Source organism: Chelmon rostratus, chromosome 5, assembly GCF_017976325.1.
Source record: "Chelmon rostratus isolate fCheRos1 chromosome 5, fCheRos1.pri, whole genome shotgun sequence".
In the NCBI taxonomy this organism is placed as follows: Eukaryota; Metazoa; Chordata; class Actinopteri; order Chaetodontiformes; family Chaetodontidae; genus Chelmon; species Chelmon rostratus.
Window position 1 is genome coordinate 22,288,902 of NC_055662.1, and position 16,403 is coordinate 22,305,304.

The window sequence follows — 16,403 nt, forward strand, 5'->3', positions numbered from 1 at the left end:
CTTCAAGACAAAGCTGAAAACAAGAAGATCCAAACAAGGCAAGTCAGTCACACTAAAAACATCACACACAAAGACCCACTAATTAAAATGCTCCTAATACAATTTAAATATATGGAAACTGAACTTAAAAATCCCAGAAAGTAATGAGCGTATCCAACTGTAAACCAGCCTTCCCCAGTTCAGAGTTAATGAACCTTAAAGGTTTACCTATCTGGTGATCTGGCGTCATGGTTGGACACACTAATTATACTACCATTAATAATTTCTCAATCATGTACAAGCAGCGTTTCCACAACTGAGCCTTTTGAGGATGGCCTTTTCATACCCAATCATGATACCATTACCCGTTTACCTGTGGAATGTTCCAACTTTTCCAGTCTTTTGTTGCTCCTGTCCCACCTTGTTTGCAACGTATTGCTGTCACCAAATCAGAATGAGCAGATATTTACAAAAATAAATGGAGTTGATGAGATGGTGGAACATTAAATATACTGTCTTTGTAATGTTTTCTATTGAGCATGTATCAAAAAGGACTAGCAAGTTATCACATTCTGTGTTATTTATGTTTTACACAACGTTTTTAAAATCGCACTTGTGAAGCACCTGCAGTGGTCATATGAATTAACAGACTGGTCAGGAGTATGCATTTACAAATGTACAGTATATTACAATATTTTTTTTTTTTTTTAGCATTTTCCCTTTGAAATGTATTCACTCCCACCACCCAACCAAACCGAAGGCAATCAAATGATCTTGGCCTGGATGCATTTTACTGTGAAGAATATAGTAAGTGCTAGCTCTTGCAATAATAGCTGCAGTTTACCTGACCAGCTATCTTCTGTCATAAGCTTATTTCCTTGACAAATGCAAACCACGACAAGCGATTGTATTTTATATTCAGCTGCTTTTTGACATTCTTAAATAAATGTGTGTTACGCTCTGAACAGGTTCTCTGACTCATAGCATCCAGCCAACACGTCATCCAACATGTCACACTTTCGTTTCCTGAATTGACCTGGCGAGTGATTTAAATTGAAGAAATTGACATGCCAGGTGACATGCTAGATGTAGGAGGAGAAAGGAAGAGTAAGGCATGAAGTAATACTAAGTTGCTGGTATGTGAAGCAGTTCATGGGCTAAATCATTTAAAACACTTTAAATCAATCAAAATTCCTGTACTCTAAATTACAGGTAACATTGTGTGTTATGATATACCTCTCAAAAAGACAACAAAATCTAACATACATAAAAGCTAAGGAAGTAAAAGTCAAGTGCGTTTCATACAAAAATAGATAGATAGTCACTGGCACAATTCAACTACATGTCCTGCTCATGGATTTAAATCATTTGAATGCTGTATTTCTTGTGGTTAAAGTTGCAAATACACTATACACATCTTTAAGTCTTAGCTCTACAGTCTTTAAACAGTGTTAATAATGTTAGAGAATTATTAACACACAAATTAACACAATGCTTGTGACTCTAATAATTACAGAACTCTTATGTTTACAGACATGCTGAAGACCATGAGCATGCTCGATATGTTCTGTTCTCCCAAAAAGGTGTCAAATCTCAAGTGGCAGAGTTCTAGCTCAATCACAGACCATCTATCCTCTACCTTCAGCTTTAGCCTATTCAAAGTTATTTAAAGGCACAAATGTCTGCTGTGTGCAAGGGCTGTTGGAGGGTATGTGTTTACCAGAGGTTTGACAGACTGTTTGCTTTGTGTTTTTATGGAGGGTTGGTGAAGGACTGCTGGGTGGGGTTATCTGGGCTTCTGTGTCCTGGCTGTATAATTTGTGTAGAGGAAGCTGTTCTTGCTTGTGTGTGTGACTCTGTGCCTGGCTGAAGGCCTCAGGTGTGTGGTGAATGTATGCTTGACTCAGAGCCAAGCTGAGGATCTCTGTCTTTTCCTTGTAGAAGCGCAGCTCTATGCCTCGACGCCGGGCCAACACCAGCTCCCTCTGCGCCACCTGCAGCTCCTCCCCGAGTCGCCCCGGTGACTTCTGCTCCCGTCCGAGCCAATCCAGAGCCAAGCTGCTGCGCATGTACTCATCAAGTCCTCGCTTGGAGTAATAAGTAATCACACTCTGAGGTGGAGGAAAGAAAATAAGCAATCACAGTTATATAGCAGCAGAGATACTGATGCTTATGAAAGTTAGCTGAAAACAGGGAGGAGATACTGTATGTCCTCAGCATGGCCTGTACCTGTCGAGAGCACTGCCTTTCCCTCAGAGCCTTCAGTGTCCCGTTCCAGTGCAACAACTGAAAAATCGTCATCATCTCCTACAGAGGGAAGGAGAGGGGGAGAAAGCTCCTCAGAATCAGAGAGAGAAAGTCTTGCACAACCCCATAAGTGATGACTTGGATAACAAACCCAAACATCCAGCTCTGTGTTAGTCGATCTGACAAAAAATAACATATTATATGTATATTTCTTGAACTCACACCTAAACTGTGGATGATTGGTTTGAAAAGATTTTGTAAATCTTTATGCACCAGGTAAGTTTCACCCTGATTTATAAAACCCTGTCTGGTTGAACAGCTGCCATGTGTTAAGAGCTAGTGACATTAGTGTTAAACAGAGAGACTCAATAGATTGAACTGAAACTGACCTAATGAGACACAGATGGAAAATATGACACATACATTTTCTGGGGTTGAACTCCACGTTGTACCTGCTGGTCTGTTTACTCCATTTCCAACTGTGCATCTTCCCTGCGCCACTTGTTTATGATTCTGGCTGACTACCAAATTATCCAACACCTCCTGCATTGACTGAATGTATAAATTTTACGAAGCACTGACAGCTGCATACCATATGGTTGATGCTGTGTGTGCACAGATTTGGCTCTATTTGTGTGAATGTATTTCAGTCTCTGTGTATGTACGTGTGTGCACATATGGAAATGTGTGTATTACTTGGAAATGCTTCACCTCTATGAGCCATGCTTTAGCAGGAATGATAATGAACCCATTTCCTCCTACTAATAGCCCTCTGTCTGCAGACATATGCTTATTTATACAAAGGTAAAAATATTAGGTGTTTCATACCATGACTCCCTGCCTGTGCCTGAAAATGAGATGGAGCGGGAATTAATAGGCAAAAACAGACTTGGGGTGTAATGATAACAATCGACGTTGGAATTACCACCCACTGGGTGTGATTTTGTCATATTTGGCTTGTTAATTGCTAATTATGTAAAATGATGATGCTTTAATATGGGGTCCAATTATAAATACACCATTTAAAATCCCTTAGCGCAAAGTAGCACTTCAAAAAGCCTGAATCCTTTGAAGTAAATTGATCTTTCACACAATTACCACAAGGCCCCACATGATTTATGAGCACAGTTACAGGAAAAATAGCATTTTGCAAAATAGGCTTTGACTTTATGTTTACCTGAAACTCCAGCATGGTCCTTCCGATGTAGGAGTGGAGTAGCAAACTGTAGGTTCCTATACTGGTGTTTGAATCACATGCATCGTCTATAGAGACCTATACAGAGACAAGAGTGCAGGTCAACATTCAAATTGAGACTAAACGCTCCCCTTCTGTGTTATTCCTGCAGTCTGCCTTGTAACAAGGTGTAATACTGTGTGTTCGCACTGGCTCACACTCACAGCACTGTCTGCGGCTGCCTGCTGCAAGCTCTGAGTGATGAACTGAGGGTTGATGCGTCGACACGGCAGCTCGTTCACAAGTGAGTTCATCAGAGCCACACGAGCTGCATCCCTCCGAGCCTCTGCCTGAGTGTCACACACCTGAGGATGACGTGACGATGATCACGGAGGGTTAAAACAACAACAAAGAGTGCGAAAAGAGCGGGAAAGGATGTAAAACTTTCTCACAAATAGAAATTTCAGGGTGTTCTGTTATGTGTAAACCTCAAGTTGACTGACTTGAGTCCTGTGTGCAAACGGGTACCACTCCTCGTTCCATTTTGATGATTTTACACTTCAATACAGCTAATCATGGGATCAGAATTGAAATTACCAATGAGATTAGGACATTAGAGGCATTCACAGATAGCCAATCACATGCCTTCTCTGAGCTGGGGGCTGCTGTCTGGGTCACAATGACCCCATTGAGAGCCAAGATTTAAACAGAACAACATCACTTTAAAACAACCTTAAAAATGTGTGCTTATCCCCACTGAATGGCCTTCAAAGTTTGCTTGTAAGCACCCACCTCTGAATGTGAAAGCACAAAAACTTAATTCTAGGTTCTGTTCTGCATTAGAATTTAGTTGAGTTCTGTTTAGTTGCTGCAGTAAAATGAGGAGAAGCAACTGCAGATTAAAAAGTATTATAACCATGTATGTGTTGTAATTAATAGTTAATTTGAAACAACGGGCATGGAAGCTATTTACATAGAATAACTAACTGAAAGTTGATGATGTGTGTTTATTACATTCACAGGTGATGTTACAGTTACAGTTTCTACCTTCAAGACATAATCATCACCTGCACCATGAATCTTAAAAACACTAACTTTTAGCTTTTGTTCAGGAACATGAAAACATGGTGGTGATATTTCCCACTTCACATGAACGATAACTGGTGTGAGTTTACACAGTGCAGACATGTTAGATTAACTACCAAGTGCAGAAATCCTCCCGGACAGCACTGATGTTGATAGACACACCTTATAGTTGCCAAAGCAGCTTCCTCCAGGCAGGGTGACATAGCAGACGTATGGGGGCCCAGGGGATGGTGCAGACTCGTACAGCAGCAAGCTATCCGCCTGGACAGCTGCGTCTCCAGCAGAACCATCCGATTCACTGGAGGAACCGTCTGACTGACTCGTCTGCCTCTGCTCCCAGAAGTTGTGGAGCATGGCCACTACATTCACTGCACACATAATAAGGGCACATGTCAAAATGAAGACTGACAGCATTGACAGAATACAGGACATGAACACCAAAGAAATTAAACAAGTGGAGTGTAAATGGAGGCATTTCATCACTAATTTAAATATGTGCAACATTTCCCAAACATTTCCTCATTTCCTTCATTATCATCAGAACAGATTCAGAGAAAACCTGTGAAACATGTATCAATGCCAACCGAAATCTACAAGCCAGACATCTGTAAATCAACATTCCCAGACAGCGTTTATTTGAGTAGAATCTGAGCTGTAAGGACGTGCCCATAACTTACGCAAATCAGCATTTTCTAGCCTTTTGAGCTTTTTCTGACCCAGAAATAATTGTAAATGTTTCCTGTGTCCTTCACTGTGTGCCAAACAATTCACTGCAGTGCAGTCTGTGGCAGCAGGGATACCATGACTGACACTTGTTGGAAGCATACTTTGCAGGACATATATTGTATTTTATATATATATAATTGCTTGTGTTTATTGCCTGTTGAAACTAACATAAAGCTCCTCAGTTACTCACGGTCTTTGGGGCTGGTGTCACTCTCACTCTGTGACAGGTATGACATGATGCTCTCCTCCACCTTCACTTTACTCATCTCATCCAGCGTTTACTTCCACGGCTTCCTCCAACAAGTTCAGTCCACTTTTCTCATCAAAATGATCCATCAAAACGTCACACATGACCCTAGAAATGAGCAACCACCACCGTCATTGCAGCTCAGGATGGGAACATAAGGAATAAACTCAAAATGTGAAAGCCACTCTTAAACTTCCTTTCTCCCCTCCTCCTCCTTCTCTCCTGTGTGAACATCTCACCAGGGTTTCCCTTTTGAAGCCGACCACCTTTGTCACTCTTGCTGCCAATTAGCTCAGAGGGCCCCTCACTCTTTCTACACATGCACACACACAGAGGTGCAGAGCTGGAATGCTGAGCCCCTCCCCTCGGGCTTTGCAGCTGGCTAATCCCTGAAAAGAGTCAGACAGTTAAAGACTTGCACTGAGTTGGCAAGTTGAACCACAGACAGCACAATGCACCTTCATCATGGAGGAACAGGAAAAATGGGAATTGTTTTGCGCAAAGTCTGATACCGGCATTCAGGATCTGGCATCCTCGGGACAGTCCTACCCAACATATAGTGTCTGAAATGAGTGGGGGTGGGATACTTTTGACTTCACACACTAATTTGAGGCCACAGAGCCCAGGGTCTGAGCTTCATTCACCCTCCTCAATATGAATGGCCATTGTTCAAGTCTGAATTCACCCGCTCTCTGAAAGCCTCTTACACATAAATGAACCAAAGTCTGAGAAAGAAGTGGTCTCTTAGCTCCCAAGTCCTTCACTCTCTCATCTTTTACATGTCATGCTTTCCTCTGTATTGAGCTGCAGCAGTGCAACAGAAAGAAGGGGGTAAATGTGTGTATTTCCTGCACCTCATGTTAAATGTAGCAGTGTGTTCTAGACCATGTATGGCCCCACATGCTTGTGTCAGTTTCTACTTTTTTGATTGGTTGCTGGGAGGGTGGAGGTGGCGAACTATTCAAATTAACATAATAGTTGGAGACCTTTGAACCACATAGTTTAGCATTAACAGAAGCTCTCCGTGAACTTGCATTCTGCTTGAATCTTGAATCCACACAGCATTAGTCAATCTGTCAGCAGTACACTCAGACCTAGAATGACCTTGAGAGTACAATAAGCAAGAGTTACTTCATGGTTTCCATCTTTTTCAGCCATTGTGGAAGCTGATGAGACTATTTATCAATTTGACAAGCAAACATAATCAGCACATATTCAGACAGAAAAAAAACATTTTTTTCTGATTTGTTAAACAATTCTTTTGAATAAACAATGAAAACCACACCTCATGAGTAATGTTTAAATGGTTTAATTATCAATCATACGGCTTCATTATAATAAGCAGTCAATATTTACATGACACTTTATGTTGAACATGATAGTTCACTGCAGTCCAAATAGAAAAGAAATTAGATTTTTTGTCATTCTTCTCTCGTGTATTCTCCATGCCAGTATGGAACAGTTGAGTTGTTGCACAGATACTCTCTTGCTGAGTTTTTCCACCAACTATCATGTGTTTTCAACTCTCCAGACAAAGGAGCAGAGTAATCTTGCCACATGCATGTTAACCAAACAAAAGGTTTGTCAACATGAATTCTGTCCGTCCATTACTGCAGTCCCATTTATCCCCAGAAGGAGGCGCTCTCCATACTAGACTTGATGTTATTTTGGTTCTCTCTCCTGGACTTGGTCACCAAGTTGGCCTCTCCCTTCTGTAGACGTCTCCTCTGTGCTGCCTTCTGCTGTTTGGTGAGCTGCCTCCGCACCTTCTGACGGACTACCTCCTGTAGGACACACAAAACAACAACAGCAGGTTACTCCTAACAAATCTACGCACTGTCTGTCTCTGCAAGGTACACACAACAGGGCACAGACATGTTGTGTCTCCTACAAGTCAAACGCCACATTCTGAACAATCTGAACACCATGTTAAAACTCTGTAGCACCACCTAAAGGCTTTTCCAGTTTTTGTTCAAAACTGTACAAGGCTTGCTACAACCCTGAGCCCAACAGTTGGGACGCTGTGTAAAATGCAAATAAAAACAGAATATCATAACTTGCAATGTGAATGTTAACTTTCCCAGTCTTTTGTTGCCCCTGTTTGAACTTCTTTGATATGTGTTGCTACATCAAAGTTAGAATAAGCATCTATTTACAAAAATCAATGGAGTAAAACATTGAATATATTGTTTTTATTGTCAATTAAATGTATGTCAAAAAGGATTAGCAAATTATCACATGCTGTTGTATCTACATATAGGACTGCCGGTTTGTACAATGTCTGTTGAAATATCCAGTTTGATATATTTTCAAGTGATCGCCTCAATGTATTTTGTATAGTACTGTGCAGACAGCTGCAGCGACTGTGTTTTACTTACTGGTGGTATTGTAGAGCAGCTCCCTATGCTGCCCATTGTGGCCTCACTGTCTGTTCTTGTCCTCCTGTGTTCTGCCACGTGTAGAAGACTGTCTGAGTCTCTGCAGGAGAAAACACACAGAAACATCAATTGCTTTTATGGCACAAAATTCACTGCTGTGGTGAAGTTTGTATGTATTTAATAACCCTCCTTAATCCAACAGAAATTACGCTCTATTTTAGTCAAATGTCTTAAATCATTTCTAAAGTTACAGTTTATCTCTATTAACAGACAAAATTATTTGATGGCTTTGACGAATTTCCATTGTGTTTACCTGAATGGTTTGAACTCTTTATTGGAGGCAGAAAGGTCTGCCAGCTCTGGACACTCATCCTCTGCCTCATTCAGCTCTTCCTCTTTGTCCCTCTCTATCTCTTCATCACTTCTAGAAGTAGGTGCTATCCCGGTCTCTTTTTCTTCTTCTGCTTTCTCTCCCTCGTTGTCCTCATCTTCTGTGTCTACATGTGTGTCCCTGACTTTCAGACCTTCCAGTTCCAGCATTGCATGATTATATTCCTCCATGTCCAAGCTCTGTTCTTGTTTTTCTACTTCATCGTCTGTTGCCTCTTCTTCATCGCCCTCCTCTTCATCATCTTCCCCTCCCCCAGGTCCTGCTGGGTGTAGCAATGCACCATCTCTCTCCAGATCTTTGGTGAAGCCACTAGCTGAGACTTCAACATCTAGAGAATAAGACCGGCTGTGGGAATAAACAGCAAAACAAACAGCTGTTAGACTTGCTTTTCACCTCTTTGTCACATTTTTTAATAAACATAGAAAAACAATGGAATTAACTATGAAAATTTCATTAATGTTGGGACACAAGCAAATAATATAAAGTTGTTGAATTTCATAACACACTCCAGACAACATTAATGACACATGACACATTAACACACTTAAAAAGGTTGACCATAAATGTCTTTAAATAACACCAACAAAATTTTCATTGCATTTTAGGAGGAAACATAAATAAGCAGTTACCTGATGTCTTTGAAGGTTGGGAAAAGCTCGCTCTCATAATTGAATCGCTTTGCAAAGAAATCTCTGATACATTTGACATCTCTGTCAAAATACCTATAAACAAGATTTGCAAAAGTGAGCATTGTCATACTTGCGGTGTTCATTAATTTTCAGTTTTATAAATGAGACACCAACCATTCAGCATTAGGATGTGAGGTGGATACCATCTGAGGGAAGTCAATCATAGTAATGTGGTCCTGGTCGTCCAACATAAGGTTGAACTCGTTAAAGTCTCCATGAATCAAGCCGTGATTGGCCAGTTTGACTATGAGCTCCATGAACTCACTGTACAGGGCTGATGGATCCTGCAGCTCATGTACCTGACACCTGAAAGAGAGAGACAATATACAGAAAGTATATGAAAAACAAAGAGTAGGAAGAGTGTACTGTTACTAGTGTAATATATAAAGAAAAACAGAAGGATGGCTTGTTACATACAGAGGATATCCATTGATGAGCTCCATCACAACAGCATGTCTGTTATAATCCACAGGCTTGGGAACAGGAAAACCTCGATCATACAATGCCTGAAAAATGAGGAGATCACTCAAAAGATGCACCACACATAACTGGATTCCAAGTGCATATATACTTTCTCTAATTTGTTCCATTACCTTCATGTAGGCAAACTCCTTCATGGCAGAAAGGCGAGAGAGGTACAGCCAGGACATGTTCTTCCTGTGTTTGTGGTAATCTCTCTTGTTCTTCAGGTTCCTGAAGGAGGTACGACCCAATCTGTGAAGCTTCAGAGCATACTGCTCCTCGTTTGGACTTGCCACAATATATATATCTGTAGGAGAACACAAAGAAATATTTCTATGAACATGAGCACATGTGAGTTTCTGGGCTTGGCTAAGAATTCTGGAAACACCTAGAGAATCGTTACACACTTGTGTGCTGCTGAGTTTAACTACTGCCTTTTCAAATACTACAGATAAATACATTTCTCAGTATTTTTTTTATGGTTATGCATAAGAAAAACAACATCCATCCTGATTTTCACAGGGATTGACCTAGGGGAAAATATACTCACAATAGGGCTGAATATAGATTAAAACAGGTTGCTGTTTTAATGATGATTTCATGACATTTCCAGTTCCATTTAAAGAGGTAGGTCTATTATTTACAAATTGTTGTGTCTTTCTGAAATCAACCTAAGTTTCAATATTCAACACTTGACTGTACTTGTGTGAACCATATTATGTTATATAAAAATAATTTGTATAATGCCAATGATTTCAACCAAATCATGCAGGCCAAATGAGAGGTGGTTTTAGGAACATATGCAGAAAGAGCATGTATGTAATGTATGTAGTTTTTTATTTTTACCTGACTCTTTACCCACACCCATCTGGTTGCCAACTGAAATTATCACTTCCCTGGAGCACAACGTCTTCAGTGCCAAGTAGTCGTAGCCTCCGTAGTTCAACCTGTAGCCCTGCACAGCTGAAATAAACATACATTAGACACATCATAAAAATAACCTACATGTACCATCTCTTCCAGGACTACTGAAGTTCAGCAAGCATTCCCGTGTGTTTCCTTACTCTTGGTGCGTTCATAGACGACGAGTTTGTGTTTGACGAGCTCTCTGAGGATCTTATTGCAGCCGCCATGTTTGAGGCTAGCAATGGAGGACAGGAGACTCACTGGAACAATCTCATGGTTCTTCATCCCCATTTCAACCTGTGTGGAGTGAAGTTCACAGGAAGAAACATAATCTGATTAGAGAGAGTGGTGGACAGGTTTACTGTTGCTGAAAGCTAAAAGATGAATTCACATGAATAAGCACTGGTTGATGAGACTACAGTCTGGGAGTCTATAGTATATGATATTAATTTGTTCCTGCTCCATCATTGTGCATTCAGCTCAGCATGAAAATGGTATCTGGTGTAACACAAACAGTTCTCGCACTGAGAAGACTATAACTTTATATCTACTTGATTTGTCTTACAAAGACTGCTGAAACCTCATATGAGCTTCAACTCAACTTTGAAAAACAACTTGTAACAGATGGAGTGCTGTGAATTTTGTTCCCCACCACTGACACTGAAATCACTTTGGGACAGGAACTCACCGGGGACAGTCTGGGCAAGACGAATGATTAGAGCAATCTACGCACCATTTAATGTACAGTACACATATACATAAGTCTGAAAAAATGTGTCCTTTAAAGCGAGCGGAAACGCAAATCTATAGGGATACAGACTTTGACGCAACAGAAAAGATGCAGCTGGCTACATTATGGAGAAGTCATCATCTCTCCATTACGAACATACAGTATAATGACTTATATAGATAGCTGTTACGTTTGACATAACACACGTTTTACATATGATTTGTTTTATTAATTAACACCCAAACCTCTATAATGACAACACTAACGTTTTTTACTCACAACAACGGTGACATATCATCAAACAACTGTTATTGAGCTGCTGAAAAATTAGTTGATGTACATACTTACTAACAGACTTTAACATTCGCTCACGTTGGGTTAGTTGCTATATTGACAAACCGACCAAAGCTAACATTAGCAAACCACAGGCTAACTTAGCTGGGACAGAACAGACAGTTAGCTAACTCGCTACTTACCGCTGTGAGGACTCGGAAGTCATCTCGAGATAAATATCGTAGCACCACGACATTCAGCTTCCCCATGTTTCAACCGCAAACAGTTAGTGTGTTTAGAATATTATCACTATTGCTTCTAAAGCTCAGTTATCCACATTTTTGGTAAACACACGTGTAAGGCGGAAGTTCGGAGGAGCGGTGGAAACGCCACTTCCGGTTGAAGTCACGTTGCGGTACCAGCGCAGTTTCCTGGACGACAACGCACAAGATTTTATACGAGCCATAATAGCAATGTTTGAGCGTAGCAGTCTATTAATGGTAGTGAATAATAAACGCACGTTACATTTGCATTAGTATCATTAATACAGTAGAGCAGCAGTGAAGTAATGAAATAAGGCTTTTTTTTTCAAAACAATTGACCTTTTCAAATAAACTTAAATAGACATACACAGCTGTGACTCACCACAATGAGCTCCAACACTTGGAGATTTCTTTAATGTTAGTTCCACTTGTGCTTTACCTGCTATGACACTTATACTGTAAAAAGGTCTTGTTATTACTTATGTCATCACATGTATGTAATTACTGTCTGTACTATACAAAAAAACTCACTTTATTTACCATTCTGTAGCCTACTAACAGAACAATACATCTTTCTGTAGCTGTTTCAGCAGCAGCAATTTATTAATTGTTTTTGCATCTGTGAGCTGTTAGTAGCTCCTGCATTTCATTTGAGCATCATAGTAAAAGACAATAGTGTTACCCAACAGCCCTCACAGTGTTTTAGTTAACATGCTGACTAATGTCAGTATACTTAATTTGGTCACATTTTCAGTGTGAACATACTACATATTCAAACCTCTCTTAGCATAACTGCGTGGTGTAGAACTACAACATAGCTACAGTCAAATTTTAAAGCCCCTACCTATTGTGCACATGCACATGTGTTTTCACTTGCCTGAAAATCTCTTCTCAGTGTGTGCAGACTGTGTTTGATTGACATCTATCTTACCCTCTTCATGTTGCACCTGTTGGTGGCAAAATGTCCACCTTTTAAGTCAGTACATAGATTTTGGTCATATTCTGTAATTCCCTGCATGGTTTCGGCCAAATTCAACCTGAGTAGAAGTCTAAGCAGGCAGAATAACTGAAAACACCTGTGTGGGAGGGCTGCTGGGTTTCACCAGTCACCAATCTCAGAAAAAAATGTGGGGAAAAAATAAACATTTTGGTGAAAAGTGGACTTATAAGATTCAGCACCAGCTGAGGTTCTGTTCTGCTCAGTTCTTGGTAAGCATCATAGTGACATGCAAATTGTCCAGAACTAGTGTGGCCTCTGTACACTGAATAATTAAGCAAATGTTACTGTGAATGATGAATGATAAGTATGCGTCGTTGGCTTTAAGGGTTGCACAGCATTTCTTTGTTACTGCTGAATAGACATTTTTCATACATTTTTCAGAAGACATACTGACAAAGCAGGAAAACCACAGGCGTAAATAAACAATGAATGATAGCTTAATTTCATGTGCTTGCCTGAGTTTCATGGTCCTGGTCCTATGAAAAATGCTTATGGATGTAAATAAGTTGTGGAGCGTATGCAATGAAAATGCTTGGGGGTGCTCTGTGGATGTTGGAACATAGTCTTTATTGTTATTTATTGTGAATGTGCTGAGTATTATTTGTTTGATGGTTGGTTGTTCTATTGAGATTTGTGTAGTTTTGTTGTTAATCATGGTAGATAGCAGTGCTGAGTCCAAAATGAGTTCCCTTCAGGGACAACAAAGTATTCCATATTGTATCATAAAATGAAAGAATTATATCTACAGTGATGCTACTGGAACCCCAGTAAAAATCTGGAAGTCAGGTGTGTGTGTGTTTGTGTGTGTGTGTGAGAGAGAGAGAGAGAGAGAGAGAAAGACAGAGAGAGGAAGAGTGAGAGGGTGTTAAACAGAGATTTACTGGCAGGTCTCTGTTGCCATAGCAGCTGGATTCTGTGCATTCCACGGGCAGGTAGGTTGAGAGGGTGTGTGTATGTGTGTGTGTTTACTCAGGACTGGCCTGTGAAAGACACCACTCTGTTCTGCTCCCAGCACACACACACACACACACACACACACACACACTGCACACGTATAGAGTGAGCTCTCCACTTCCACAGGCTGTGTTGACTCAGTGGAATTCCTCCATTGGTTTATTTAACATTCTGCGGTTCAGCAAGTGCCTGTATCCAAAGAAAGCCTAGGCATGCTGTGTGCATGTGTGTGTGCGTGCACGGGTGTGTGAAACTAAACTTACATGTGCACAAATTATGCAGAGGTGTTTTATGAGCGTTTGTGTGATATTACTGTAGAGCCTCAAATTAAATTGCCTCCTTTATCGGTGATTGACTTGCTCCAAAACATTCCCAGTTTATTACCAAAGACAAATGAACAAGTCTGTGGAGAGCAAGAGTGAGAACATGAGCTCTGCGTGAGTCACTATGTGTCTGTAAGTGTTCTGCAGGTCCCATGAATGTTTGTTTCAAACAGTTATTCAGACTCTCCGCACTGCGTCATCACTGTTTTCTGTGTCCATGACCACTCAGTGCTCCTGTCTGTTAACTTGTGTCACTATAGTTGCTGCGTGCATAAACATAATCTGTCTTGGGTATTAAAATACACATCAGTACCCCTCTTTATATACATGCGTTGAACAAAACAACAGTGACACATTGCAAAATAATGCAGTCTAATACAACACCACCGTCACAAACTAGCCCCCAAAATGACCGTGGAATGGAAGTAGCATGTTTCTAATACAGAATATGTGAAAAAATAATGAATAGCCTTAATAAATTAGTATATATTATATGTATAATCCACATGATTTTTGACTCTTTACTTTACTCTCAAACATAGATGCAGTATGTCATGCTATTGTATAACATTGAGTACTTTTTTTTTGCTTGTCTAGTTTTACAGTTTTAAAACTGTAATAATAAGTGTTTGTTATATTACTAAACTACAGAAAATGTCTTTGCAATTCTTCATTTTTAAAGCTAGATGGCACTGTGACACAGGTGGATTACTGTAGCTGCCAACATGCTGCCTTTTGTCTCATATAGGGCTTTGTTGTCTCTGCTTTAAGTCAAGTATTGAAACGGAATAATTGTCCTCTTACATGTGCACCTGCTCTTTTGTTTGAAATGAAGTGTCTTTGTGATTTTAGGCAGATTAAGTGTCTCTAACAGGCTCAGGTCCAGTGTAAGAGTGTAACGTTGTAACGTTGTTGGTCGTACAGTATTAACTGAACCCCTCAATTTGCATGCCGATCACATCATTTAATTGATCTTTTAATGCATACAATCGATCCGGCTGACCACCATGTACTGTTGTGCTTGCAAAAGTATTGTATGGGAAGAATGAACAATGAGTTTACTGTTTGCTTCTTTAACATTCGGCAGATATTATCAAAAGTTATTTTGATCCTTAATAAGATGCTTGTCATGAAAGTTATTGTTCTGGATCCTGTGAGGACACAACGTTCTGTGTATGCTAACTTGCACATTTTCCTGTTCATCTCATTTTAATTTTCATCATTCTATGCTAAGGGCAAATGGGAGCACATGATAACACTCTACCTTAATTGGATACTAGTAATAACAGACCAGCTCTGATTTAGACCAGATTATAATATGATTCTGTAACTCAATTCCTCATTGAAATTCTTCTGATATTCTGCTGCTACAATAGCATGACTACTTTTATACGATGTATTAATGTTTTAGAGTCTTGGTAGACATCTGTAGAGATCTGATTGATTCGTCTGGTAGGCTGAATGTACTTCTTAGTGATAAAACTTGTGGTTTGCTCCAGCAGCTGCAGATTGAGAGTCTCGAGGCAGACTTTCTTGTTAAACAGCCTATGATAGACAGGCGCAGTCGTCTGTTTCACTGAGTCTGGACAGTTGCACACAAGCATAGACCAGAGTGACTTATGGTGTGTTAGTCCAGCTAGGCCGGGAGTGTAGAGGGAGAGTGTGGACCCGCCTGTGTGTGGAATTATCTGGAACGTGGCGGAACGGCCATTCCTGCTCGCGCGTGCACACATACGCACACACACATAGACACACTCGCTAACACACACTGAGATAGTGTCTTCTTTCCAGATGTGTGTGTGAGGGACCGTTTTGCCATGCTTCAACACAAAGCAGCTCTCTTTTCAGTCTTCATTCCGTCTTTTTCTCCCTCATCTCTTTTTTTCTTCTGTCTCGTCGGCACAGAATTTAATACATCTGATTAAAAAGTGACCAAAATGTTCGGAGACAGATTCACTTTCACCTTGTGTGTTTATGTGAGCGCTCATGTATTGTTTAAAATGTGATGACCCCATCCACTCTCTGTGTATAGAGGGCTGAATATCCTCAACGGACGTGGAGTAATCTGGGTTCCTTTGATTAGAAATTAATGAGCCCCTCGTTAGCGTAAGATGAAAGTGAGACCTGCATAGGTCAAAGTGATGAAAAGACCTTTGCAGTACTGACTGAAGTGAAGTGATCTCTTTATTTGATGTACACATAGTGTATCAAAGCTATCAGCCCTTCCCCCTTTTATTTCATTCACACGGAGAATTCATATACAGTATGATGTGTTAATAATGCATGAAAGCTTAAAAGTGGTAGCATATCTACCACCACTCAATTCTATACTGCAGACATACTGCTACATCTATGTAGCTATTTTACGAACATGTAGCATGTTTCTAAAATGAATTTTACAGGATGCTCACAAAAATTAGGCAAAAGGGAAAACTCAACTAACCCCTGAAAAGCAAACGACTAGGCGATAGTCATGCTGTTGTTTGCTTGTGTACATATTTGGACATGTAATGCATGTTTGTGAAAAGATGGAGTAATATTTTCTAGGGCGAAGGTATTTTTAACGGGTTGTTTG

General features: G+C 40.3%; 2 protein-coding genes across 2 annotated transcripts; both read right to left on the minus strand.

Annotated features, from left to right (window-relative positions):
• Window positions 1–1,631: 1,631 nt before the first annotated feature.
• LOC121607198 (protein limb expression 1-like) lies at window positions 1,632–5,478 on the minus strand. Its single transcript, XM_041937909.1, has 6 exons — window positions 5,403–5,478; window positions 4,649–4,854; window positions 3,625–3,765; window positions 3,404–3,499; window positions 2,209–2,286; window positions 1,632–2,090 (listed from the first exon to the last, which is right to left on the minus strand). The coding sequence occupies exons 1-6, from the start codon at window positions 5,476–5,478 to the stop codon at window positions 1,632–1,634; spliced, it is 1,056 nt and encodes a 351-aa protein (XP_041793843.1).
• Window positions 5,479–6,758: 1,280 nt separating this feature from the next.
• riok2 (RIO kinase 2 (yeast)) lies at window positions 6,759–11,654 on the minus strand. Its single transcript, XM_041937562.1, has 10 exons — window positions 11,492–11,654; window positions 10,444–10,582; window positions 10,226–10,342; window positions 9,511–9,686; window positions 9,335–9,423; window positions 9,032–9,223; window positions 8,858–8,950; window positions 8,151–8,573; window positions 7,838–7,937; window positions 6,759–7,243 (listed from the first exon to the last, which is right to left on the minus strand). The coding sequence occupies exons 1-10, from the start codon at window positions 11,555–11,557 to the stop codon at window positions 7,082–7,084; spliced, it is 1,557 nt and encodes a 518-aa protein (XP_041793496.1). The 5' UTR covers window positions 11,558–11,654; the 3' UTR covers window positions 6,759–7,081.
• Between the last annotated feature and the right edge of the window lie 4,749 nt (window positions 11,655–16,403).